This window comes from Amia ocellicauda, chromosome 18, assembly GCF_036373705.1.
Source record: "Amia ocellicauda isolate fAmiCal2 chromosome 18, fAmiCal2.hap1, whole genome shotgun sequence".
Taxonomy (NCBI): Eukaryota; Metazoa; Chordata; class Actinopteri; order Amiiformes; family Amiidae; genus Amia; species Amia ocellicauda.
In genome coordinates this window covers 20,742,214-20,767,785 of record NC_089867.1, presented here as the reverse complement: position 1 = coordinate 20,767,785, position 25,572 = coordinate 20,742,214, and the positions used below count along the sequence as shown (strand labels likewise).

The 25,572-nt window shown below is 38.7% G+C and overlaps 1 protein-coding gene across 7 annotated transcripts in view; it reads left to right on the top strand.

Moving 5' to 3' along the window:
• The window catches only part of plch2a (phospholipase C, eta 2a), a 163,430-nt gene that overhangs the window by 122,849 nt on the left and 15,009 nt on the right, over window positions 1–25,572 (top strand). For 5 of the 7 annotated variants that reach the window (XM_066691109.1, XM_066691110.1, XM_066691112.1 and 2 more), the window contains 16 exons: window positions 2,260–2,353; window positions 2,677–2,880; window positions 3,256–3,376; window positions 5,529–5,700; window positions 11,238–11,345; window positions 15,682–15,840; window positions 16,692–16,727; window positions 20,013–20,111; window positions 20,372–20,469; window positions 20,918–21,015; window positions 21,229–21,411; window positions 21,761–21,868; window positions 21,963–22,087; window positions 22,491–22,575; window positions 22,865–23,011; window positions 23,186–23,265. In XM_066691109.1, coding sequence (XP_066547206.1) covers window positions 2,260–2,353; window positions 2,677–2,880; window positions 3,256–3,376; window positions 5,529–5,700; window positions 11,238–11,345; window positions 15,682–15,840; window positions 16,692–16,727; window positions 20,013–20,111; window positions 20,372–20,469; window positions 20,918–21,015; window positions 21,229–21,411; window positions 21,761–21,868; window positions 21,963–22,087; window positions 22,491–22,575; window positions 22,865–23,011; window positions 23,186–23,265 — 1,917 coding nt within the window. The remainder of the gene's footprint in view (window positions 1–2,259; window positions 2,354–2,676; window positions 2,881–3,255; window positions 3,377–5,528; window positions 5,701–11,237; window positions 11,346–15,681; window positions 15,841–16,691; window positions 16,728–20,012; window positions 20,112–20,371; window positions 20,470–20,917; window positions 21,016–21,228; window positions 21,412–21,760; window positions 21,869–21,962; window positions 22,088–22,490; window positions 22,576–22,864; window positions 23,012–23,185; window positions 23,266–25,572) is intronic. The other 2 variants (XM_066691111.1, XM_066691113.1) reach the window with 2 other exon arrangements.

The window sequence follows — 25,572 nt, the reverse complement described above, 5'->3', positions numbered from 1 at the left end:
AGAAGAATAAACTAGTAATAAACTTTTAATGCCTCCATCCTGTAATTGCCCTTGGTCTCGGTGCACAGATCTGCAAAGTGGGCTGTCTTGCAGCCTCCTGGCAGTAATATATTGTTTGTTTTTGCAGGTCTGAGCAACTAAACAAGCTAAGCTGTTTATTCCAGTTCTGATTAGCAGTGCTGAGCCATAACCCATAGCCAGCTTATGTATGCAGTATTTTAATATGTTTAACGCTGCATGCAATATGTATAAGGCAAAACGACCTAGGCTCATTACTGCATTGCCAGACCTAGCATGTTCTAGATAAACTGATGTTCTTCAATATTTAACCCACAAACAGAATTGGCCCAGTGACTGAGTGGCCTGGAAGCCAGACACAATCAATTGTTATGTATTTTCATCAGTGTTAGTGACTCAGATTGAATCTCATGCAATGCTCTTGCCATAATACATGACCTCTCATTGTATCTATATTATTAAATGTATTGTATTCTATATTACACTGATTACTAAAACGTGATGACTTTGCTATAATGAGTTCATCCCTAGAAGAAAAGCAAAGCAGGATGTATTACTGGCATGTTATTAATGTAACGCTGGAGAGATTCCCGGAGACTTCCGAAATACTTTATATCAAAGGCTAAGTGCAACAGCTAAGCCTAAAAGATGATTACAATTAGCATTGTCACATTATATCAATATCAATGCTGTTGTAAATAATAAATATATATATATATGCCTTATTGTGATGATTCCACTCTAAACTATGTTTTTGTATCTCTGCTTTAGTCAGTCATATCTGCCAGCTCAAAGAACATTAATTTACCACAGTGACAGAAAAGACACTTTAGGAACTGTTTTCAGCTTCTTTGATTTATATAGGATAGCTTTTATATGAACAACAAAAGAAGAATAAATGCTTGCTTCTATGCAGAACCAACAGATTTTAATGAAGAGAAAAGCCAGCTCTAAAAATGTTGAAAGTATTCTTTTAAATGACAGACTGAGTCCTCTTAACTGAATTTACTGCACTCCCTTTGATGCTTTTCTGATTGTTCAGCTTCAATTCTATACATTGGCTTTCGAAACAAACTGAAACATGGGAGTAGGGGCTAAGTAATTAGAAGATTTTGAAAATGTCCCATAGTTTTATTTTTCTTGAGATTATGACATAACGTCAAATGAATACCTTTTAGAGTTTTAAAGCTGGGTATGAGCAGTTAATTAACAATGAAGGAATAAAAGCCTAGAAAAATAACAACCTTGTGAAGTTTTCCCCATTGTCTGTGAATCTTTAGAGTGGAGGTACGCTCAACAGAGCTCACTGGATTTCTAAATTAAAGTTGCTGTAAGTCAATAGGTTAGACAGGACACATTATTGCTTTTTTTCTGCTGGCTTTGTAATTCACATGCTACGTTTCCAATTAAGAGTCCTTGAAACATTTTCACATGAGAAAATTCAGTTTAAAACATGTCAGAAACCATCTGGGATATCTTTAGCATCATTAAACTCTCCTCATTAAGGCAGCTTTTTTTTTTTTTTTTTTTTTATAATGACTTTATTTGGGATTAATGTGTTTTTTGCTCTCATTTCCCAGTTATGAGTGTAATCTCATTACTGAAAAATAACGAATATGAAAATCAATGTTTAACATTCCAATGTTGATCCCTTCCCCAAATTAGGTTCATGGTTAGCTAGATCTCAATTTGAAAGTGTTAATTGAGGGTGCCAAACCAGTTGAGGAGAAAGTGAATTTAAGCTGGTGAATTCCACCCTCTGTTGTTGGGCCTTCGTTTCTGGTCAAAAAGATGTTGCTTTCAATGGGTAGATTGAAAGCTTACCAAGCTACTTAGACAAAGCTCCCCTTTGGGCTAAGCACTCCAAACATATTGACCTACTACAGGATATTAGACTGGAAGCAAAGATAAACAGCTGGCATCAAAACAAAATCCCACCACACCATCTGAGCCATAAAAGGACCTGACATTGATTGACAGGGATGGGAATCTGATCGACCAATTGGCTGATTAAAAACTCCGTCTGTCGGGGTGGAAAATCGGATTCCAGGACAGGAGCAAACAGTTGTGTGTGAGAATGCTTGTAATGAGATTAGCTTCATTTTGTTTCAGCATATAATGCCAAGTTTATGTATTTATCTTTAAATATCCGTTTGACAGTTTATTATTTACACCATGAGATTGTAGCATGCGTGAATATCCTGCTCATTTTTACCTCATTGTTTGTTTGCTTTTCTGTAGATGACCAATGTTACCAAAGAGCATTGCGTGGAGATTGTTAACAAGTTTGAACCCTGCCCTGAAAACCAGCACCAAGGAGTCCTAGGCATTGATGGTAAGCAACAGCCAGCTGCCTCCTGCATAAACCTCTTCAACTTCTGCTCCACACAACATGCAGATCATACATTAATAAAATTAAACAAATCATTGAGATGCTAATGTGTAAGCTCTGCTGTTGGGTGTGAATCCCTTCGTTTAACCTTGAAATGGTGCTGTTGAATTTTCAACCCATTGCAGCATTTGATATTGAAAGAGCCATGCAAACCTCAAATCCAGAAGCCCAAATGAAAAGAAAGACAAAAAGGAAAAAGTTAGGCTGTGAGCACCGCATGAACTTGTCGTTGAATTCTTTGTTTGTGTTTTTCCCTGTCTCTCCAGGCTTCACCAACTACATGCGCAGTCCTGCTGGAGATATCTTCAACCCTGAACACTATGAAGTGAATCAAGACATGAATCAGCCCCTGTGTAATTACTTTATCGCCTCCTCTCACAACACGTACCTGATGGGCGACCAGCTGATGTCTCAGTCCCGAGTGGACATGTACGCCTGGGTGCTGCAGGCCGGCTGCCGCTGTGTGGAAGGTGAGGGACGCTTGTGAGATGCTGAGGATGCTTATCTTGTGGTTGAAGAGGGGCCTGGAGTCCTGAGGAAACTCTCGATGTTCTGTGTTACAAGTAGCGCGATGTTTCTCCAGGATATGGAAGCTTGGCTGGGTGTTTTGAGAGGCTCCACGTTGAATGCCAGCATGTATTGGAATGGGGGGAAATTAACCACCTGGTATATTTCATTCTGTGCTTTTTCATTTGAGATCTTTTGCACAAATGTTTCCCTACCATGTCATATTTTTATTATTTTATTTAATACATTTTTAAGAAAGCACATGAATGATTTTAATAAATGCAGGAGTGAAAATGGAAAAATAAGAAAGGCTTTGTTCCTCTCTGTTTACCTTGAAGTTGACTGCTGGGACGGTCAGGACGGAGAGCCCATCGTCCACCATGGCTACACCCTGACTTCCAAAATCCTTTTCAAAGACGTCATTGAAACCATCAACAAGTATGCCTTTGTGAAGAACCAGTAAGTGTGGCTTTTCATTGTATTATTATTTGAACTGCGTTCAAAAATGTGACAACATATTTTACTTATTGCAGATTTTACAGTACCAGGGAAGTGTGGCGCCACTGTCACTGTCATTACTGCAGTTTAACCTCCATGACTCTTCGTGTTGACTGGCTGACCTTAATCTTTTAAACTACCTTAATGCTCTCTTGGTAGTGTTTTCATACTATAGTTAGGTGACAAGCATGTCAAGAGCTGTTGGAAAATCTCCTAATTCAAGTGTGAATGGCAAGCGTCTTCAGAATTCGAATAAATTAAATGTGTACATGTATTATTCTGGAAATGTAACTCCCAATGTGTGAAATGTATGTAACTCAATATATTGGGATGTTTTAAAACTATTGTATTTTAATAAGATTTATTTTAAGAAGTTTAGCTAGAGGGATGAATTCAAGGGCAATTGAATCAGAAAAGGTATGGTGTGCTTAACCTTCATTATTACTATTCTTTTTTTATGTGTAGTTGGATATAGTACATCGAATTTCATGGTTCCCCAGGGCTGTGTTTCTCTCTCTCCATGCGACCTGCTATTTTTGTGCAGGATATGGTTTAAGTTCAGCACAGATACTGTAAAAGTGATAATAGTAATGAGGTGTAGCAAAGCTTTGGCAATTAGGCTTTTCTACAGGAGCAATTTCTACCTAAAGTGAACTGTCGTTGTAACTGTGATGGATGATTTATTTAGTGTAAAATATATAAATAAGTAATTGTAGTAAGTGGGAATAGTTCTATAGGCAGACATTGGTCCAAAACTGGATGTATAAACTGCATTAACAGTCTCTTGACAATTATATGACAACGATGCAGGGTGAGAGAATTAAAGATTGCTAAATGTCATTCTTTACTCATCTGATTGATGTACTGCATATTTAAAGGGCCGAATTCTAAAATCTTTTTCGAGAATGAAATTGATTTTATGCATATTAATCTTACTTTGCTGTATTTGCCAAATAAAGGACATCGAACTGTCATTGAGGGCACTCATTTTGTCATTAAAAGCTGGTGAGCCATTATGAGATTTCATGCTTCAATATTAGTTTAATTATAAGAAGAGTTCAACTTTACCTCTCAAAGGTTTAGCCGGTCAGGGTTTTCATGGGAAAACAACTCTGATTTTTATACTTAATTAGTCCTACAGCACGTTAAGAATTAAGGTCTGGTAACGAATAGAGAGCATTGAAGATGGTAAAACCGAACAGCTACAAATGATGCTTTATACACCATGTTTCTGCGTTTCCATTAAAATGGGGGAATTTAGAGGCAAAGTTACATATTGCAGCTCCCATAAAAGGCCCTTAATAAGGAGATTTAAGGGTATCAGCACCAAGAAAATTGTTTTGTTATTGCAGCATTATGTACTCATTTATATTCAGTGTCTGGTTGCATGGAGTGTTTATCAAAGTTTCTGCAGCGCGGAAGATATAGAAAATGGCTCTGCTAATACCAAAGCTGCTCACTATGCCTAAATAAATCAAAGTGATCATTTGCCACACTGATTTTTTTTCCTCTTTTTTTTCTATTTTAATAAACATTAACTTAGCTTTCCAAGTAGAACATTTAAGTCGTATGGATTCCAGTTGTTTACTGTTAAGTGTCAGGTTTTCTGGATGAGCTGAATAAACAACTACTGCCAAACAGCCTGGCTCTGTATCCAGCAAGCTACTGGATAGAGGAGAGTATGCGTTACCAGGACCATGACATTTGCCATTGTGGTTCAGTATTCTCTGGCACACGTCAGTATTTTTAATAGGCACACGTGGTTTGTTTTTTGCAGCTTTCTTGGTGAAGTCTATTGAATAAAGATGTTGATTTGCAGTTGACATGTGGTGTGGCTTGATTACAGATTATAGTTTGCTATTGTTACCATTCTCTGTTGCTCATAACCAATGAAATATTCAAATCATATGGCAATTACCTTTTAAATAAATCCTGAAAAGCCTTGTAGTAATCATAGCACAGAATAATTCATTCCTGACTCTGAATGGTGAAAGAATAATTCAAGACCACAATGTACTTGCGTATGTAAGCTTCGATATACCTTCCTTCTCTCTCCCTCTTCGACTGAAAGCATTTATTTTACACACTTCATTAATCAATCTTCTTTCGGCAGGTATCCAGTGATCCTGTCCATAGAAAACCACTGCAGCGTGCCACAGCAGAAGAAGATGGCTCAGTATCTGATTGAAGTGATGGGGGACAAACTGGATCTGTCTGATGTCCATATGGATGAATCTGGAACACTGCCCTCGCCCGAGAGCCTGAAAGGGAAAATTCTAGTTAAGGTAACACTGTCTGTTCTGCTAGGACACGGCTGTGCATGGTAGGTGCAGTCGTCCACTGAGATGGTACAAAAATGCCCAGCGTGGTTGCTATACAATAGTGAAAGCATGCCATAAGATGTTTAGGGGAGAATAAACAACAATACTTGATTTCCAATGTCTGCAGTAAAATGGGTAAAATGCAGTTTAAGGACTTTAAATATATATTTTCCCCCTGCAAGATAAAATAGGACAGTTGGGATGCACAGAGACTGTTCTAAATCAGGAAACAGGCAGTGTTGTCCTCAGCAGGGCACAGTTCACTTGTCTGGGTTTTTAAGTAGGGCAGTGCGCAGTTCTGCTGAATTGTTCTGTACGAATTATGGGTCAGTTAACTCGGTGGCCTGCGTGTGCTCTCAAATGTGTCCATTTACTACTCCAGCACTGCGATCACTTACCGTAGTAACAAGTCTTGGATTCAAGGCTTGGACTCAAAAGGCCAAGCCGAGGCCACTCGAGGACCCAATGCTTGCATATGTTGTGGCAAAATAAAAAATATCGAATCAATGTAAAATATTGAGTAAATTTCCAGCAATACTTTAGATTACTAAAAAACAAATGTTCCAGTTATATTAATAAGAGTAATATTTAGCATTTCATTCTCATTTCTCTCCTTATAAAATAAATAATTGCATTTAATAATTGGACTATATCCAAATTCAACAATATTGAATGTGATCAATTATTTGTCCAATATTCTAATATTTTACAGACCTATTTAAACAAATAATATTACATTGATACTTGCATTGCAACATAACATTTACTATTATTTTCAGGAAATTGATCATATGGTGTCTTATTATTCTTTACTAGTAGCAATAAAGTTATTGTATATTGTAATGTATTGTATTTCATACCTTGCAATTATTTTATTCTTTATGTTTATTTTGTATTTAATTGTTAAGTCGCCCTGGACAAGGTAATCTGTTTAGAAAAAAATAATAATCATTATTAGATTAACGATACTTCTATAAAGGAAACAGACAGCTCCATTCTGACTATTGGATTAGATATATACATTATAATCAGTAAGACAAAATTATTAGACTTATATAATTATGAACAGAAGACCAAATACACTATAGACGGCTCGTTTTATATTTGTATCAATTTGATTCAACTATTCTGCTGAATTAACACTAGAACTGCCTACATTTCGTGCTACATAGAACCACCATACCCGCATGTGCGGCTCCTTTATAAAACAGCTATGTGATGTAAATGAAAAACAGAGTTAGATCAAATTTAATAGTTTTACATATGAACATCACACAGTGTTTTCAGAGCAGAAACACTGCATTTACATTGCTTTTTTCTTATTCTTTTGAAACGAGCGCATAGGCACATAGCAGGCGTATAAAACATAAATAACCAGTTGTAAAAATAGCATCAAACTGAAATATGACATGCATGTGAAAGCGCTTTGAAATTACAGTTGCGTATCAATGCAGAAAACACGCTTTTCAACACTACAGTGCCCTACACTAATACAATAGAATGAGCATCATGATTGAACAGTTGACTGATCAAGACATTGATCCAGAGACCTGGGTTTGCAATGTGATCAACATTGAAATCCACAGGAAAGTTAGAAACTTGCCGAGCCTGTCAGGACAGACAGACGAGAGCTATATCAGGAACAAATCTGGTAATAAAACAAATAATGATAATAATATATGAATATGTGATGTGTAGAAAATCACGTGTTTCAGCAACAACACGATTATAACTTTCACAATAACTAATTTCATTAGAATGCCCAGATTGTCGGCTGCATTATATTCAGTATAGACCACATAAACTGGAAGTCCGACAGTTGGAGAAGAAAGTATTTATAACTTTCTAATTTTGAGGAGTTTACAACTGAAACATTGTATATGTATTTAACTCAAATATTTAGTAACATGTAAGAACGGATGTGGGAGAAATTCACATACACAGACATATTTTGATTTGCAAAGAGCTGCACAAAAAGTGGATATGGCAGTTCTAGTGTTAAAAAAACCGGCTAGAAATCCAAAAGACTTTTCCAATTTATTTTCAGAAATATCAGATATTTAAATTCGGGTTTTAGTGGACATACAAATCTCCATTATATTATGATTACCACACCTCGGAATCGTTTAGCAAAGTGCACTATTCCATTCAAATGTGAATGTAGGGAACATCTGGATTTGTATTAATTTAAGTCATTAATATATATTTCATAAAGAGGAGTATGATCAATTACTTGCTTAGTAAAAACTGAAAAATTACTGATCTAATTTAACTCCACACAATAACATTTAAAAAAAAAAGTAAAATTCGCAATCAGTTTTCAGTATGAAAAATTACATGTGAGCAATTTTAAACACCAAGCCCGAGGCCACACCCCCGAGGCCAAGCACGAGACCCGGAAAACTGTCCTCCAGCCGGCCTCGAGGACCCAAGACTGATCGTAACTGTGCGCTAACAGTCAATGTGGAGCAGGCTTGGGACGGAAGATGACTCAATGATAGGAATATCACTTTTTAAATATTCATGGCAGAGGCCAAAGAAAACAAACAAACAAAAAGCTTTGCTCCATTAACATCCAGGGTACTCAACACATTAACAGGATCCATTGGAAGAAATTAAACATTTCAAGCTGGCTTGATGGAAAGAAAGATCAGTGAATAATAATAATAAAACAAAACCTAACAACGGACAGAGTGCCTGGAGCCAGTTCAGTAACCCACACTTTCAAAATGAACACAATCCATGGCAATTCAACTGTAATGGTATGCTGTATTCATTTTGCTTCTCTAGTCATGATTGTATCTGTTTACATCTATATTTACTATTTTTGAGTACATAATTGCTGGATATTTTCCATGTTGTAACAGTAAATGTTGACTGTTAAAATGCTCTTCAACTGGTACTCTTTATGTATCCAGAGACAAACAGGTAGTTACTTATTTTACTAAAAGCTGTGTGTGTCCTTTTCATGACTTGAGGTGAGTGCATTGGTCTTTTCTCTACCTCAAAACTGTGCACGGACAACTTATTCAGACTTTTATTTCCCAGTTCACGTAAATGAGAGAGAGAGGGTTTTACACTATACATACACTGATATCTGCTATGTGTCATTCATAGTAAAAGCTGAATATGCCATTAGGAAGAACCCATGCCATTTGCATTTAACAGTACTAACGGGACTGATTTGACTCCATATTTATCTTTCAGCTTTCGATCACATTCATTCTTTTGAATGACTTATGATTCATTCTCTTAAATGCCAAAAACCTGCTAATGACCAAACAATTCTTTTTTTTTTTTTTTAGCTTCATGTCTCGGTGGAGCCGCTGATATTCTTTTTCACCGCCTTTGTCATTGAAATGGTGGTGTTAACCAATCGCATTAATCACCTACTATCACCCCTAGTGATTGTGTTTTAACTGGCATTTCATTCTCACTGGGTGTCTGATTTAACTTCTACTGTGTCAGTTTTCTCATCATATGCGGTTCTGGATGGCAAATTCAACATAAATGTCATTATATTTAGTATGCAGTTATATCTTAAGGAAAACTGATACAGACAAGCAGTGGTAGGTAAGGAAAATAATTCACAAAAACTAGCGCCCTAATTATTTACTATTTACATCCATTTAAAAAGATCTCTTAATTAAAGACGTGTTTTACTTTCTGGAATTATTACTTTAAACTATTCAAACTGTTCATCTGTTACACAGTCTACGTTTCTCATTTCTTTGCTGCCACTTCAGAGGAATGCATGAAGACAGTGCTCAGTTTTTCGATTAAGCAAAGACAGACTTGTTGCGAATTTTTCATTTTTTTGCAGCTATCGGAGCCATCAAATGTGAAAGGTCTGGCAGGTTATTAAACTAGCTGGAAATATAGACCCACATCTCTACATTGACATCACGGAGAGCAAATCAGAGCGGATTAAACCTGACGGGAACATTTAACGTTTAATTGAAATATTCAAATAAAAAATGTCAAACCCCTCTTAGAGCACCACACACTTATATTCTGTTGTTTTGAATTTGACTTGACTTTTTAGTTCTTCCCCATTGAGTTGAAGATTTCATTCACAAGCCGTCTTGAATGTCAATCAATATCTGATTCAAATCATGACATTTTTAAGTTTTAATAGCCGAGTTTGGTTGAGATACTTGACTGACTTAACAAACAACTTGGCGAAACAAGACAAAAAAAATATACATGCTCTGCTAATGTTCTGTTGTGATACGTGCTCTACAATGCCCTGAGGATGTCATACTTGCATTAAGATACGATTTAAAATGTTTCCTTCATGCTTGTGGATGGAATTAGAACTGATCCCAAAAAGCAAACTTTCCCTTTGTTGAGATGAACACAAAACAAAGACCGGGAACCCTGAGCCAGAAGATCTGACTAGCCTTCCTATAAAAGGTGCCACAGTTTTTCACCTCCTCTCATTATCGCCAGAAAGCTTTTTGAAATTCCTGCTACAACAAGACTTCACGCTTCCCGAGCCCATTACAGAGGTTGAGAGACTCGCACATACAAACAGGATTTCACAGCAGCCGACAAGGTGATTGAAGATGATTGCAGAAAAGTGGGGACAACATCACCTTATAAAGCTTCGATTTATAGCCAAACTGGTGAACGCAATGGGCGCTGTCAGCCACAGAATTGATCCACATCATTTTTGCAACTGATCAATTACCTTGGAATCTTGTCAACCTGCGGTGGTGATGGAATTAGATATAATTTTTCCCCCCTGTCAAGCTGTTAGGGGCGATGTTATTATATGCATGTCAATCAACGTGTTTAACTCTGAAAGTCTGAAACTTCCCTAATGAGCCTCAGTTCCCGTGTCTCTCAGCTGCCAGGCAGGACTGTAGAAGGCTGTGATTTATATGAGCACCAAGTTTTATAGCACATATTTACTTTGCATGTAGTAGTTGTGGAAAGACCAAAAAAAAAACTATTGAGAAGTGGATTGTGATCAATGGGGCATATTGGCATTGGTACAGTGCTGTAAATTGCTTTCTGGATTCCTACTAAGTTTATTAATCAAACCTGTTTTTTGTATAGTTCTTTAGTGTTTTGTCACTCTTTTTCAAATGTTTTCTTGTGGTTGTAGATGCATGTTAACTTCCCACAGTGTGCATAGTATATTATCTCCCCAAAGGGGGCAAGAAGGGTGAGAGGATCTGCTTCTCCGCACAATTGTAAAATCTAAATTGGTACACAGAAATACATACAGGCATATTTTTCTAAAAGAGCAATCCTTCACTCTCTCTGTATGAAAATGTGTGTAACATTTGAGAATGTGAGGGCTTTCATTTCCCCTTTATCTGCAAACAACAAACAAACAAACAGAAAAAGATGATAAATGCACGAAAACATCTTATTGATTTTTCAGCACTGAAGTAATTAAATTCCTGACCGAGTTCCTTTTTGCTGCTGTTACAGTAAATTGAATCTAGCTTCTCGAGCTGTGCTGAGCTGATGTGTATTCGTCCTCCCAGGGAAAGAAGCTGCCGCCCAACATCGACGAGGACGCGGAAGAGGGGGACGTGTCTGATGAAGACAGTGCCGACGAGATCGAGGACGACTGTAAGCTGATGAATGGCGATGTAAGTTCAGGCTCTCCGCATTCGTCTTCTCCGGATTCGGAGATGTCAGGCAGAATCAGGGACTGGCTGCCTCCACTCAACTATTCCAGTTTTTACCTGACAGTACTTCATTAGTTGTTGCTTTCTCATTTCAAAATGAATCTGTAATGTACACAGCCAAGTGAATTATTATGCGAAGAAATACTGCCATCAGGGGGTCAGTTGATATTTTATGAGGCAGTTTTCCAGACGTAAGCATTTTTATCCGTATGCGTACCTATTTCATTACTACCACTCGACTTTTCATTATGCACGATAGGTGCATACGCTTCACGAGAAGAATCTGTCACTATGATCTGTCTGTTTCATTATTTCTTTGAGATGTATATTTGTTACAACTTTGCAAAGACATTTACAATGTCTCTTTTTATAGTGTCCTTTAGCAAGGTAGAACAGCAAGATCAACAACAACAATCAAAACAACAAACAGTCTGGTTAGATACATTTTTTGTAGGAGATTATCCTTTTGAGTTTTGGCTTGTGTGATGGGCAGTGTGTAATTGACAGCCTTTAAATGCTCCTGTCTGGCTTTAAATACAACACAAGACAAATCTGCAGAAACATTATGGATGGACTCTGAGATTTAATGACCTGAGTGTCTGATGTTTCGGTGTGGGTTTCATGGGACAAACCATGATATATTCCAGGTGTTGATGCTCCGCAGACCGCTGAAGTACTGACCAAATCATTCATTTCAATGTATTTACACTTTTGAAACTTCATTCCAGTGTCTCTAATTAAAGTGCCTTGTGTTCAAATCTCACAGCAATTATGCAGTGTTCATCCTTTGATTATAATTGGGCCTTTGGGAGCTGCGGTTGTAGATTTTTCTTTCTCTTTCACAGTTTTTCCTTTAAAGGCGTGTAGATAAGTACACAGGAATAAATCAACAAAGGGGATTTTGTTGTCCTCTGATGTGGTCTGTTGAAAGTACTTATTCCACTGTTTCAGTTTTGGGCAAACCCTCACCATTCTCGTTAAATTATTAGTAGCTTTTCTGTTTTAAGCTGCTGCTAAAGATATCCGGTGCATACAGCTGTGGAATCTCATTAGCACTCTTAGCTCTCAATTCGAGGGCAGTGCCTTCAGAGAAAATACATGTATCCTAGTCCGTAGTGCAACCCTGGCTGCTGGGCCTGTGTCAAATGGCCTGGCTGTTTGTCCTCACACATTAACACCTTCTGTGATGGTGGAGAGCAGTATGTGCTCCAGTGATTATCAGGATTTTATGCTTTAGGATATGTAATGGAATATATGCATATATCTGGGTTTTTCCCCAGTCACTTTTGAGGAGGCAAAATGCTGCAAATACACTACAGCGTGTTAAGCGTTTCTTTGTTTAAGAACGGTTCTTTCATTTTCTGAAGAGAAGGAAATAGTTGTCTGATGGTATTTGTCCTTCCTCACCTCAACTGTGGCCAGACGGGAATGAAGGCACTCAACTTCATGTTTGACAGCTTTTTTTTTCCTTCTCTCCTTTATCTACTTCTTCCAAAAGGTCACTTTTTTGTGGCCATGTTTCAGAGCAATTTTTCCATCCATTTCTACATATGACAACATTTCTTAATATAGAGCAGATAACAGTACAAATTGGTTATATTCAAGCAGCAGATGTGAATTAGTAGGTGGCAAAGTATATAAAATCCCGTTTGTGATGTTGTCAATGTGAGTTGTTCAGCATACATTTTCTCTTAATAGTGATAATTACAAATGCATGACCTTCCTGTCCATTTCAGATCCCATGATATCAAACACAATATATGCTGCATATGAATATGAATCAGAAACATTAAGATGAAGGGAAGGAACCGTGGTGCCATTAAGGGATTACACACAGGAAGTGTGAATCTGGGATCTAAGTCGTTTATAAATTATGAAATTGTTTCAGAGCACAGACAAAGGGAAGAGAATTGCTCAATAATGGGAGAAACTATGAAGTGAGCCGGCAAAATATGGAGCCTTCTAACATAAAAGACAGCAAGGATGTATTCTAACCATATCCCAAACATGCTGTATTGTCAGTTGTGTTGTAAAGTGCCTTACTTATCACTAAACTACTACTAAATGTCATCTGAAAATGTGTCAGAGCTGTCGCTTCCCTTGAAGGATTTGTGTGATGCACAGCAATGTGTTTTTCTTCTTCCTAGGTTGCTGTATGGGCTCTGTAGTCTTATGTACATGTTCTTACCCATTCTTTCTCTCTGTCCAACGTTGCATGCTTAATATGAAGTGGAAGGTACTGTATAAAAAGGTTATATTGAGGACTTTTATTAGTAACACTCATAGAAAGCAATCTCATAAACAACTGATTTAGCCTTTGACATAGTTCAAAGCCAGTATTGAGATGCATGGTAAAACACAGCCAAGAAAAAAAAAAAAATCCTCACTTAAAAACTGTTTGATAGTTGTATTGTTAAGTGTATTTGTTTTGGAGTCGATTTGATTATAACTGTGATGGCCATTGATTCTGTTTGATTATTCACACCATGAAAGCTGTGTGGAAGACACCTCAATACGGTCTTGTACCATTTCAAATGTGTGGCCCAGAGGATTGGCTATAGTCAGAAGGGAGCACAGAGGTTAAGATCCCACTTGATTTTTAGGTGCAGTTTCAAAATCTGTGGCTGCTGAGACTATTTTCAAGTAGAGATTTTAAACATATATTGCTTAGCACTGTATTTTATTCCATCTCTCATGGCTTTAATTGCTTGATATTGAATACGATTCTAAGAGTTTGCCACTTAGAGGTCATTATGTTCCCAGATCTAGGTCTAATATTATAAAGAAAAATAAGAGCTATATAAACTGCCTATGCAACGGCCAAGAGCTTAATTAACTGAACCTTGCAAGAAAGACAATAATACAGTTGGGAGTTGTGCAATGCTTCAGCCACACCAAGCACTATCCCGGTGGCATATTCCCGTCACCCAAGGGTCCTTGCTACTCCACAGTTCTTTCTTTTTTGTTTATGTGCAAACCGAATCAGTTCATATAAATGGTGCCTGTCTGAGAAAAAATGACTCTGGGCAAACATTGTAGCAGTTTTTTTGGAAGAACTCAGCAGCCTGTCCTTTTATTTATGAGAACCACTCATCTATCATAGCGGTTTCCAGAATGACATAAAGACTTTTGAAGAATGATGATAGTCGCTTATTTCAGCAGCTCTTGCCTTCTTAAATGGCTCTATCCCTCACAAAAGTGGAGCTGATCGCGGCCCTCTTATTGCTAAATCCCAGCGGTCTGAGCCCATAATCACTTTATTTTTGGTATAACTGCGCCACCTGCTGTTATAGTTTTGTAACTGCTCACAAAGAGAGAGTGGGAATTCTTCAGCCTTTTCCAAAGAATGCCAGTCAACCTCAGGTTATTAACTTCTATTATTATTTATTTATTTAAAAAAATCATTTATAAAGGACACCCTTCCCCTATGACTCATCACACGGCTGGACTTTTATGGTAAATTAAATACAACATATTACAAACAATAATTATATCCAAGTTAATTTTAATATTATAAACTATTTAAAAACTAGTTTGGCACTACAGTTTCCTCTGAGGAATCTAAATTAATATGATGTCACCTTTGGAATCCTTGGATATCAAAACAAATCTCTAGGATAATCCCCAGAAGAGTACTACTAGCAAACTCAAGAGTCCCATATCCAAGCATACGGATACTGTGCTATTGCAGGTCAGCTGGGTGTTAGCAGACCAACTCTATCAGGATTCGACTTTTAGGTTCTAGTTTGTGAAACCAAATCCAGCCCTTGATCAGTTTTGCTTGCAGACATCCCATTTTCTTGGTCCACTGTCTCAGCATGTTGGTACCAAAAAGAAATGACGCCATTTTATTTTCTTCAGACATTTTTAAGGCCTTGTTTAGCGTATGAACTTGTAAAGAGCTCAGTGACTTCTGCATGAAAATATATTCTAACCCAAGTAAATATAATCATTAAATGCACATGAAACTGCAGGGCACATTAAACACACTTCCCCCACCTCACAAAAGTAATAAAGGTTCTCTGCAGACTTATTCTTTTGTCATCTGTTGCATGCTGACGTAGATGCAATTAGAGGAACTTCTGGTCTTGTCTTTTTTCTTATTTGTTCATTTATTTTTGTCCTCATCAAAAATTAGCAATCAGAATCATTCTCCTTGTTTTTCTTTCAAAACGTTGTTACCTTTTTCTAATTTTTCCTTTTGCACGTTTTGATTTTTCTTTTCATTTTTTCCATTCTCATAATTTTGGGCGAGCACGTTCTGTTTCCCAACTCACACTTGTGTCTCTGCGCGCAGACCTCTGTAAACAGAAAACAGGTGGAGAATGTGGCAAAAAAGAAACTCGACTCTCTGATGAAGGAGTCAAAAATCCGGGATTGCGAGGACCCAGACAGCTTCACCATCGCTACGCTGCCACCTTCTGGAAAGCTTAGTGAGAAAGCTGCTCTGAAAAAGGTACTTTTTGTTTTTGTTTTTTGTTTCGCACAATCTCTCTAAGCTGCTTTGCTTTTTGCTGCTGCTTTTCTCTTTTTGTTTTTTTTCTTGTGGGCCTAAATCTTAATATAGTCATGGCTGACTGAGGTGATGCCAAGACGAATAATTGTACTTATTGAAACACACACTTTCTTGTGTCTGGGGATTTTGCCTAAATTCAAACGCATCAACCTTTTTCCCACTTGCCCATTTTTCGTCGACTGTCTGTGCTGCTTCTCACCTTGATACATCCCTCCGTCGGCCCCTCTTTCCCATGCATTTCTACTGCAGTCAAAACTGCTCTCTTCCATCCCGTAATCCTGTGCTCTGAAGTTTCTCATTCATTTCCATTCAGTGACAGAGGGGGCTGATTTTTACTACAATGGATTACGGCACTGAAAAACTGCACACGTGCTCCGTAACGCCGGGGGCGCTTTGAGTCCTCCCTTTCGCCTGCTTGGTGGTCTTGGGGCACTATATTTACATTCTCCCGCTGAGCTCTCTGTCCATTATCAGTCATTAAGTCGTGCCCGAACCTCGAAGCTCTGTTTCCAGGTACCTCTGATGTAAACTGGGGAAGACACAAAAGTGTAAACAAGATAGCATTATAATTTGACTACTGCGCAGTGTCTTTTTTGTTATGATTATTTTTATCTGCCTGGCTTTCAGGAGATATGAATAAGAGCTTGAAAAAACTTGCGCAATCTTTATGGCTCATGACGATATCTAACTGCATGGCATTTCCTGCATGCATCTCCTTGGTTTTGTGTGAATAACAGTTGTAGAACTGCAGCCTCTTGATGCAGTGAAATATCCCTTCCTTCCTCTTTTAGCAAAAAAGCAGTCCAGTTGCAGGGGACAAGAACGTGGTGAGTGTTCCTACATTATCATCCGTGCGGTCGGGGTCATTGGCAGGGCAGGTGTCGCCAGTTCTTGCTCAGCTTGCTCATTTCTATTGCTTACATCAAGATCACAGAGAACATTGGATTCATTTTCTCACCTTTGAATTCTGTGCATCCGTCTCTATCCGTCTTCCATCCCATTGACTGTAAAAAAATCTCTGTCAGAATTATTGTGGCAAACCAATGTTTACTAAATCACGAACTTGATTTGTTATATCATGAATCCAATTTTGGTCCAGTGTGTCCCTGGGGATATATAACTATATCAAGTAATTGTCAGGAGTGATGTAGAATTCTGAAATTTGTTTGAGATCCATTCATCGATTCTATTTAGATTTTTTTCCCTTACCTTTGGAGAGCACCAGTCAATGAAATATGAATGTGATGCATGTCAGTGGGATCTCTTCATCAATCACTTGGGCACATGAATGTTATAATGCACATAAATCATTAAATTAAGTGTGATTCTTGATCTGCAACTAGAACTTGACCATCGCCAGCCCCGAGGAGAAATATTCCATTGTAATGTGTCAAACATCTCTTTAACATGTTATTTCTTGTAGTGCCGTAAAACTATTGTGACATTCAATCATATTTTATTTTCTGCACTGGGTATGTTGCACGTGTTTTAATTAATTTACAGAGCTTAGCCTAAATCTCCTTGTACTCTCTCATCAGTCAGACAGTGAGGTGTTGATATGATTTTGTTCTAAGTTCCACACCATTCCTCTTAATGACTTCTTGGATTTAGTGACTTTCAGTACAGGGTGAAGCTACATTATCCCTTATCATGATTTGTACGTGTTATTCTGTAACTACGTCCACAGAGGGATGGAAAGAACAACAAAGGGGTCAGGATTTGCTGGAAGTCTGTTAATAGCTCGTTGGTGTTATGAAATCCAGTTTGCAGGGATAAATTTGAGGTGCCTTAACTTTGCACCGCTTAACTTTTTATTTTATTTTATGCAACCAAACAACTTTGGGTTGTTTCTGGTGATTCTAAGGGGGCTTATTAAAGTTTTTCCTTAAATTACAAGCGATTTAAAGACAATTTATCTTTTTAAATGCGTCTTCTGCATATGTATTTAGAAATGCATGTAAGGCAGTGAAGCATAGCACTGCAACTGGACACATTGAGATGGACACTTAGTACAAAACTCAAATACTCCTGTCTGATAACAGACCATAATGATGGTAGTACAGTGTTACCTTTCATATCCGTTCCCAGTGTAAAGTAGGATTGTAAGATAGAAAATGTAGCATTGCCCTGCAACCTGATACTCAGCCAACATAACTGGCGACATCAAGAGACTCTGCATTCGGCGTTGTTTTCTCTAGCATTTCATTCTGTTTCATCCTGTTGTTCAAAATTGAATTCTTGATTCAGAAGGCATTAGCGCGAGCACCTTTCAGCAGACAGTTGGCAGTCGAGTGTAATTAATCCCAGACATGTTTCAATTTCAGTCTAATTTGGCCTCTGCTGAGGGTGGCAATCTGGGCTTTTTCTGGTAATAATGATAAATATTTAGCATTGTTTCCCATTCGCCGTGGTGATTGAATGGGTGGCTGTATCTGCAGTAAGTGCAGTGAGGCGTGTGTGTCGTTTTACATGAGTGCTAATGAACCATTTAAATTGGGTTATCATGTGCCTTCTTCACAGGTCTGCACTCCCGGATAAATGAGAGGGGAAAATGGAGACTAAATAATGTGAAATGTCTATGCAGAGTACAGGCTTTTTTTTTTTTTTTGTGAACCGATACATTTTATTCGTATAAAATAAATAAATATTTAAACAGTGATGCACTGAAAATTGATTTCTTCCTGTCTTGATGGCTTCATATGATAAATAATAACTTATGCACATCTGACAGGATGTGATCGTGTGGAGCAAACAGATTATGCACAATGCGGTTGAAGTCTTATGCTGGAAAAATGAAGGGTCAAATATACATATCACCTCCAAGACCCTTGGTGCCTCACTTGCAGCTTTATCTAGTTCATTAGACCAGCCTTTAAAGAATGATTAATTCAGCCAATTCAATAAAAATGGTCTAGCACTCGATTATACTTCAAAATGCATTGTTTTCCTATCACCCAATACAACGGCACATTTTAAAGCCAATAAACACAATAAATGTAGTGTCAAATCATCAGGGAATGTCTTTTTTCAGGGTCATTAAAATGCTAGAAATGCATGTGTGTGTGGACCATCCATTACAGCAGGAATAATTGAGAAGAACAATGTACCACAACACAAGTGATGGTCTTTTTCACACTCCGCTTCTGAGGAGAAAAAGACGGGTGAAATATTGTTACTGGGTTAAGGTGTTGGTTAATGGATGAGACTGTCTTGAACAATGACTACTGCTGCCAGTTTGGAGTCTGAAGAAGCTGTGGGAATTATATGAATTTCCTTTTTCTTATTACTCTGGTGGTTATCACCAATCCATAGATGTGTGGGGATGTCTATTTTGAATTTAAAAATAAATGGTATGAAGAAAAAAAATACAAATTTGCCCAGACGGTCGATACAAACAAATACAATAATTCAATTTCTCCAATAACCCTATATTATTCTCGGAACATTTTGTTTTGCTCCTCAGAATTTTAGCTGTAATAAAGCTCCTATTGGAAGGGCAACTGTTAAACTTATTCACGTTTGCCTTTTCAGTGATTGAAAGAGGCAATATAAGCAGCATTAACATAGTCCTCATTAATATTGTAAGTAATTGAGAATTTTAAGCCAAACACAGCTTTTGTGTAAATGATTCGATGTCTTTCCCACCATTAACTGCCCCCTAGTGTTGAAAACAGGGAAAGCACTGTGTTGCTGAATGTACTGTTAGGGGAAACACTTATTGTGGCCGTAGATCTAAGCACTGGTATGATTGGCAGTTTATGCAGCCACAACTTGAAAAGCAAAGTTGTTTTTCCTAATGTTTAAAAAGTCCTCTTTATATTTTAGTTCCTTGGTAAAATGTCATTCCCTACCCCAGATGTGCACTTTCTTTCCTCTGATTTAATAGCAGGCAGTGTATTAAAACCCTCCAGCCTTGCTTTCAGCCTTTACAGAGAGAGGTTTAGTTTTCCAGCTGTCTGCTAACAGAGATGGATGTGTTGTATTCGTTCACTCCTTTCCTTAAAGCCGTGCTGCTGTGTGGTCCCCACAGCCGGCAGACAGAGCACCACGGCTGTGTCCTGCCCGCTGTGCCTGGGGAAATTAGGGCCACTCACGCTGGGTTTGTCTTGCAGGGGAAAGGTGAGGATGGCGTGGAGACCGGGGACGACAGTAACCCCAACACCAACAAGCGCCAGAGTCGATCCTTCATGGGCAGCTTCTCCAAACGCAAGGTCAGTCCTCCAGCCATTCGCAGGTCTCCTCCTACTATGTGCATACACCTCTGAATGGATTCGCCACAAAACATTGGTCTGGTACCGTTCGGAGCACAAAAACCTTCGGCTGGTACCAGACTCAAATAAACCACTCCTCTATAAATACATCTTCCTATTTTGAACCTATGAATTTGACCTTTCCTGAAGGGCGTGAACCGTACAGGTGAAATATTCTGATGGCCATTCGTGACCTTTCATTTGTTGTTTTTTCTTTCAAGAAAAAAACGAAGGTGAAGAAGTCTTCCAGCTTTGAGGATGAGGAGGACGATCAGGAGAGCTCAGGCAGCACGTCCCGCGCAGCCGTGCACTACAGCAGGTACTGGGCAGATCAACTGAAGACACGACTGGAAGCGCACGGCTTTTTGTATGCCTATCGTGCGACATCTCATTCTGCTATTATCCTTCTCAGTCGTCTATTAGTCTCCAGCTGGCAGCTGTGTCTGTCTTTTGTTTTTAACTGTCAACTCCTCCTGTTTTATGTGTCTGTTTGTTTTACACGGTTTACAACCTAATTGATCCTGGCATCATTTCCTTTTAAAGTTAGTGGACCTTAATATTATGATTTTGCTTTTTGTTTCTTTGTGAAGCCAGATTGCCACATGGAGCATCTGCTTCTAATATTGTTAGCATTCAAATCCTACTAATGTATTCCCCGCGCTCTGTTCGTTTAGGGTGAATTCCCATCACAGTGAATGAAACGGCAAAACCCCCATCTTGTTTATTTAGAGCCGAATGTAATTTTCCATCTGCTTGTTTCTCATCAGGATTAGTCGACAGAAGAAGACGATGAAGCTGTCACGGGCTCTGTCAGACCTCGTCAAGTACACCAAATCTGTTGGCATCCATGATATCGAGACACAAGGTAGGGACCAAAAACGACTCTGCATCGGTAATCTCGTCTGTTCTAATATTCCTTGAGTTGCACTTGACGGAGGTGTATGAATGAAAGGCCAGACTCAGAGAATGCACAATATTGATACAATATCTGTATTTTTGCACAAAGTTACCAGGAGGGTGGCTGTATCACTCACTGTTCCTGTGGTCGTGTCAATGTTGTTCTCTCTGTCCCCGGCAGTGGCCAGTAGCTGTCAGGTGTCCTCCCTCAGCGAGACCAAGGCCCATCAGATCATGCAGCAGAAACCAGCTCATTTCATCCACTTCAACCAGAGGCAGCTCTCCCGTATCTACCCCTCCTCCTACCGTGTAGACTCCAGCAACTACAACCCTCAGCCCTTCTGGAACGCCGGGTGCCATCTTGGTAGGGAACAGCAGCAGCAGAACTCTCTCTAGTCATTGTTTGGAGTCATTTAAATGTCATACATTTCTGTGAAGTAGGTAAAACTGGCAGATGTTGTGAATCTCCTCTGTGGGGTTCTGCTGCTACCAGGGAAAGGGAAAGTTCCTTATATGGCCACAGATTACACGCCCGACCCCTTTAATAATCAATCTTCCCTCTATGACTTTGGTTTGGCCTTGCAGTTAACCATATACAGCTTAAAACAAACTGGTGGTTTTTGCTCTTTGAATTCTACATGCTAAGAGGTATTTGTTTGCGATGCTGCCATTGCCACACAATGCATTGTGCTGTGTACCGCTTCCTTCTGCAGTTGCATTGAACTACCAGTCAGAAGGACGAGTGCTCCAGCTGAACCGAGCCAAGTTTTACAGCAATGGGAACTGCGGATACATTCTGAAACCCAAGTGCATGTGTGAAGGTGAGAGGGACTCCTGGTATTGTACTGGCAACACACGATGAGAAAGACTGTGCACCTGTTTACATCTAACAATGCTGTCATTCTTCAACCCTAGGTGCCTTTAACCCTATGCTGGAGGACCCCCTCCCAGGTCAGTTGAAGAAACAGCTGGTTTTAAGGATAATCAGTGGGCAACAGCTGCCCAAGCCCAAAGACTCAATGCTGGGAGACAGGGGAGAGGTAAGTAGGCCGACATCAGGGTACCCATGTCAGTGATCCTAATTAGCGAAGTTGAACTGCAGTTGAATTAGGACCAAACCAATTCTACCACATCTTGATTGCCTACGAGATGTCATTTCTGTTCAGTTGGTCTGGTCTTGGTCAGTGGGCATCAACGTGCAGATAGTTTCCTTTCAAACATTTAATCCATACAGATATTCTTTTACGCACATTTCCTCATTGTATTCGCTAAACATTTCTGTACTGGTCACTTATTGTCGAGCTGTAGGAGGCACACACTGCCTTTCTCATCAGATTTTAATTTCCTGTTAAAGATTCAATATATTATAGATACACAGTTCAATCAATTAACAGATGACGATGTCATGTCCGTGCTAACTGCTGTGTGATGTCTGTGTTGCAGATTATCGACCCCTTCGTGGAGGTGGAGATAATAGGTCTGGCGGCGGACTGCTGCAAAGAGCAGACCAGGGTGGTGGATGATAATGGTTAGTGCCAGTTGGTGAACAGCTATGGAGCATATCATTTTTCACTGGAGATTAAGCATGTTGAAGAGATGCAAAACACAAGAAATCAACACAGTGATCTTCACAATGTAAAGTGTCACAAAACTCTGCCAGCCTGCTAACTTTTGGGGTTTTGGGTTTATTTGTAGGCAGTTTATGATGTTATAGTGTAGGTGACCTTCTTGTCAGGATTGTGTGCTGTGATCCCTGTCCTCGGCGTACCTGTGTTAATGATGGGAGCGTTTCAAGCAGGTGTCGTTCTCTCCGACAGGATTCAACCCCATGTGGGAGGAAACTCTGGTGTTCACGCTGCACATGCCTGAACTCGCTCTGGTCCGCTTCTTGGTGTGGGATCATGACCCGATTGGCCGTGACTTTATTGGGCAGAGGACAATAGCCTTCATCAGCATGATGCCAGGTACCCCCAGTTTTTTCTCTCGCAGATAAGGTTAATGGAAATTAAAACCTTTCAAAAACTTTAAAAGCACATATAATGGTGTTACCAGTTCTACGCTGATATTGTACATCTGTCGTGGGGGTCAGGTTGGTGTTGCATCTATAATAATGTTAATATAAATATTTTTGCTTTTAGGTTATCGGCACGTGTATTTGGAAGGTATGGAGGAGGCTTCCATCTTTGTTCATGTAGCTGTGAATGACATCACTGGTAAGGTAGGTACACCAGCAGGTGTGGGATTTGTACATTGCTCCACATCACTGTAATTGGTTAAGGACAACTGCTTATGTTTCTGTGAGATATGAACTTATTGTACATCATTGTTGATCACAAACTGAAAGATGCGAAGTGCGTCTGATGGCTCTGCTGTTTGATCGAGAGGTTTTTGTTACAAACTTGACAGAGTCTTGAACAAAAGGATTGCTACTGTATTGCAATTCACTCAGTGTAATATTCCTCTAGTGTGGTAGAAGTTCATTAAATGTGATTCTCTCCCGTTACATTGGCATCATCCCATTACTGCAGAACCGGGGTGTTCACAGTAAGGGCTGTGCCTGTCCTCAGGTTGGCACTGAAGCCCTGCTGTTCCTTGTAGTGTACTGCTTGGGGATGCATTTATCTCTGAGGGAGAATATCGCTTCCATCTGTGCTGGTTAGTGAGTGGGGGGGGGGGCAGGAGCTGTAATTCATGTAGGATAATAATTAAGAGGTTGTTTTAAAAGGGGGGAATAACTGGTATTTCTAATTGAAGGAAAAGATAAAGGAATAATAAGTCGGGTCTGCTTTGAAAAGTTTTACATTGACATTCAATTAATGTTCAACACTGAGCTTTTAAATAAATAAATACACAAAATCTGTGTCAGCAAGGTAAAACTTCACTGCTAAAGATTGTATCTGCCTATCAGGTACATTGTTGTTGTTTATCCTCTTAGTAAAAATTACTGGGAGTAATGAAGCTTGTTTATGTGGTCTAACTCATTACAAACGACACTCCTATTAGGAAGGCATGTAGGCTGCAGAATACACAGTGTTTGCTATGTATTCGTTTCAGACAGATGTGCGATAAAAAGTCATTTCAAATGAAACCCAGAACCCTTAGTTTAATGAAACACCAGGCAGTTTTGCAGGCTTTACAAGAAATTAAGACTAATTAACTTAATTATGTGCACTACCATCAAACTAAATCAAGATTCCTAATGAGTCTAGACTGCAGCTGTGTGTCAGGGTACATGTCGTATAAGGGCACAGTTTGAATAAAAGCAGTGATGGCAGCTTCACCATAATGAATCATAAGCACTTAGCCCGAGGTAACAAAATGCCGTGATGTTTTAGAGGAGGGTATTTGATTCCCATCTAAACCTTAAGGTTGTTTGCGCTAAAAAGCAAGTTAACCATTCAAACACCTTATACGATGAGATAAATGGGTCAACTGTCAAACAGTTACTCTCTGTTTCCAAATTAATTCAATATAACATAACATAAACTGCAGTATGAAGGAAGCTCTTCTTAATCAACTCCAATTCAAGTGTTCATGCAATTTTTAAACAAATCTATGAATAAAGCATATTTACTGTCTTAAAGTATTTAACACCCAAATATTCCACCCTTATAGTGCTGTAAGAATGATTAGAATTTATGTGTCATTTGTCTTTTAATTAATACCTATGTAAATTCTGCTTTTTGTACACCTGGTTCTGTTCTTCAGCTGTTCTTAAGCTTGAGAATATTTTAGTGAAGAAACCTGATTATCTAACATTGTTTGTTTGCTAGGTTTTTACTTATTTATTTTGTTTAAACTGAAAGGCTGATTTTCATGGTTCATTAAACATTATAAATAACAATCCTATTGATTTTAATGCAAGCATTAGTATTAAATATGAAATATCTACCCAGCAAAAGATATTTCAGGGGAAAACTTCACACAGTATTAACATTCACTAAGAAAGCAATCTATCCAAGTTTTAAAATTAGTTTTTTTTGTCTTGTTCTTTCTTTCAATCACAAAAGCTGTGAGAGCATCTGTTCGTAACATCTCATAATGATAAAGACTGTCTGCTAAATGCTAATGATTCCAGATCAGTCTCAAAAAGATGCATTTGGTAATGTTTCCTGACAGATTGCTGTGAGAGTACTGCATTATTCATCTGTGTCTTTCATAATACTGAAAGTTTGAAACTTTCCACTTTCGTAACGATAAAACTGAACCAAAAATGAAAGACAGCACTGATACTGGCATCATTTTCATCTGGGGTACTTGTTGGCATTCTTGACTTTGCTATAGTGGTAGTTGTCACTGTCTTGTGTGAAATGCTGTTTTCTTTTTCTTCTTCCCACTGTAACGCTTTATAAAGTCTGCTTTAAAAACCCTTGCTGTACTTGCTGTATTGTTCTTCTTTTCAGTCTGTGCCCAATCTTCTCTGTAGCTGCAGTTGTCTGAACATTATCTCTCTGCTCTGTCTCTCTCTCTCTGATCTCTCTCCCCTGTCTGTTTGTGATTTCAGTGGACCCCTCTTTGTCCAAAC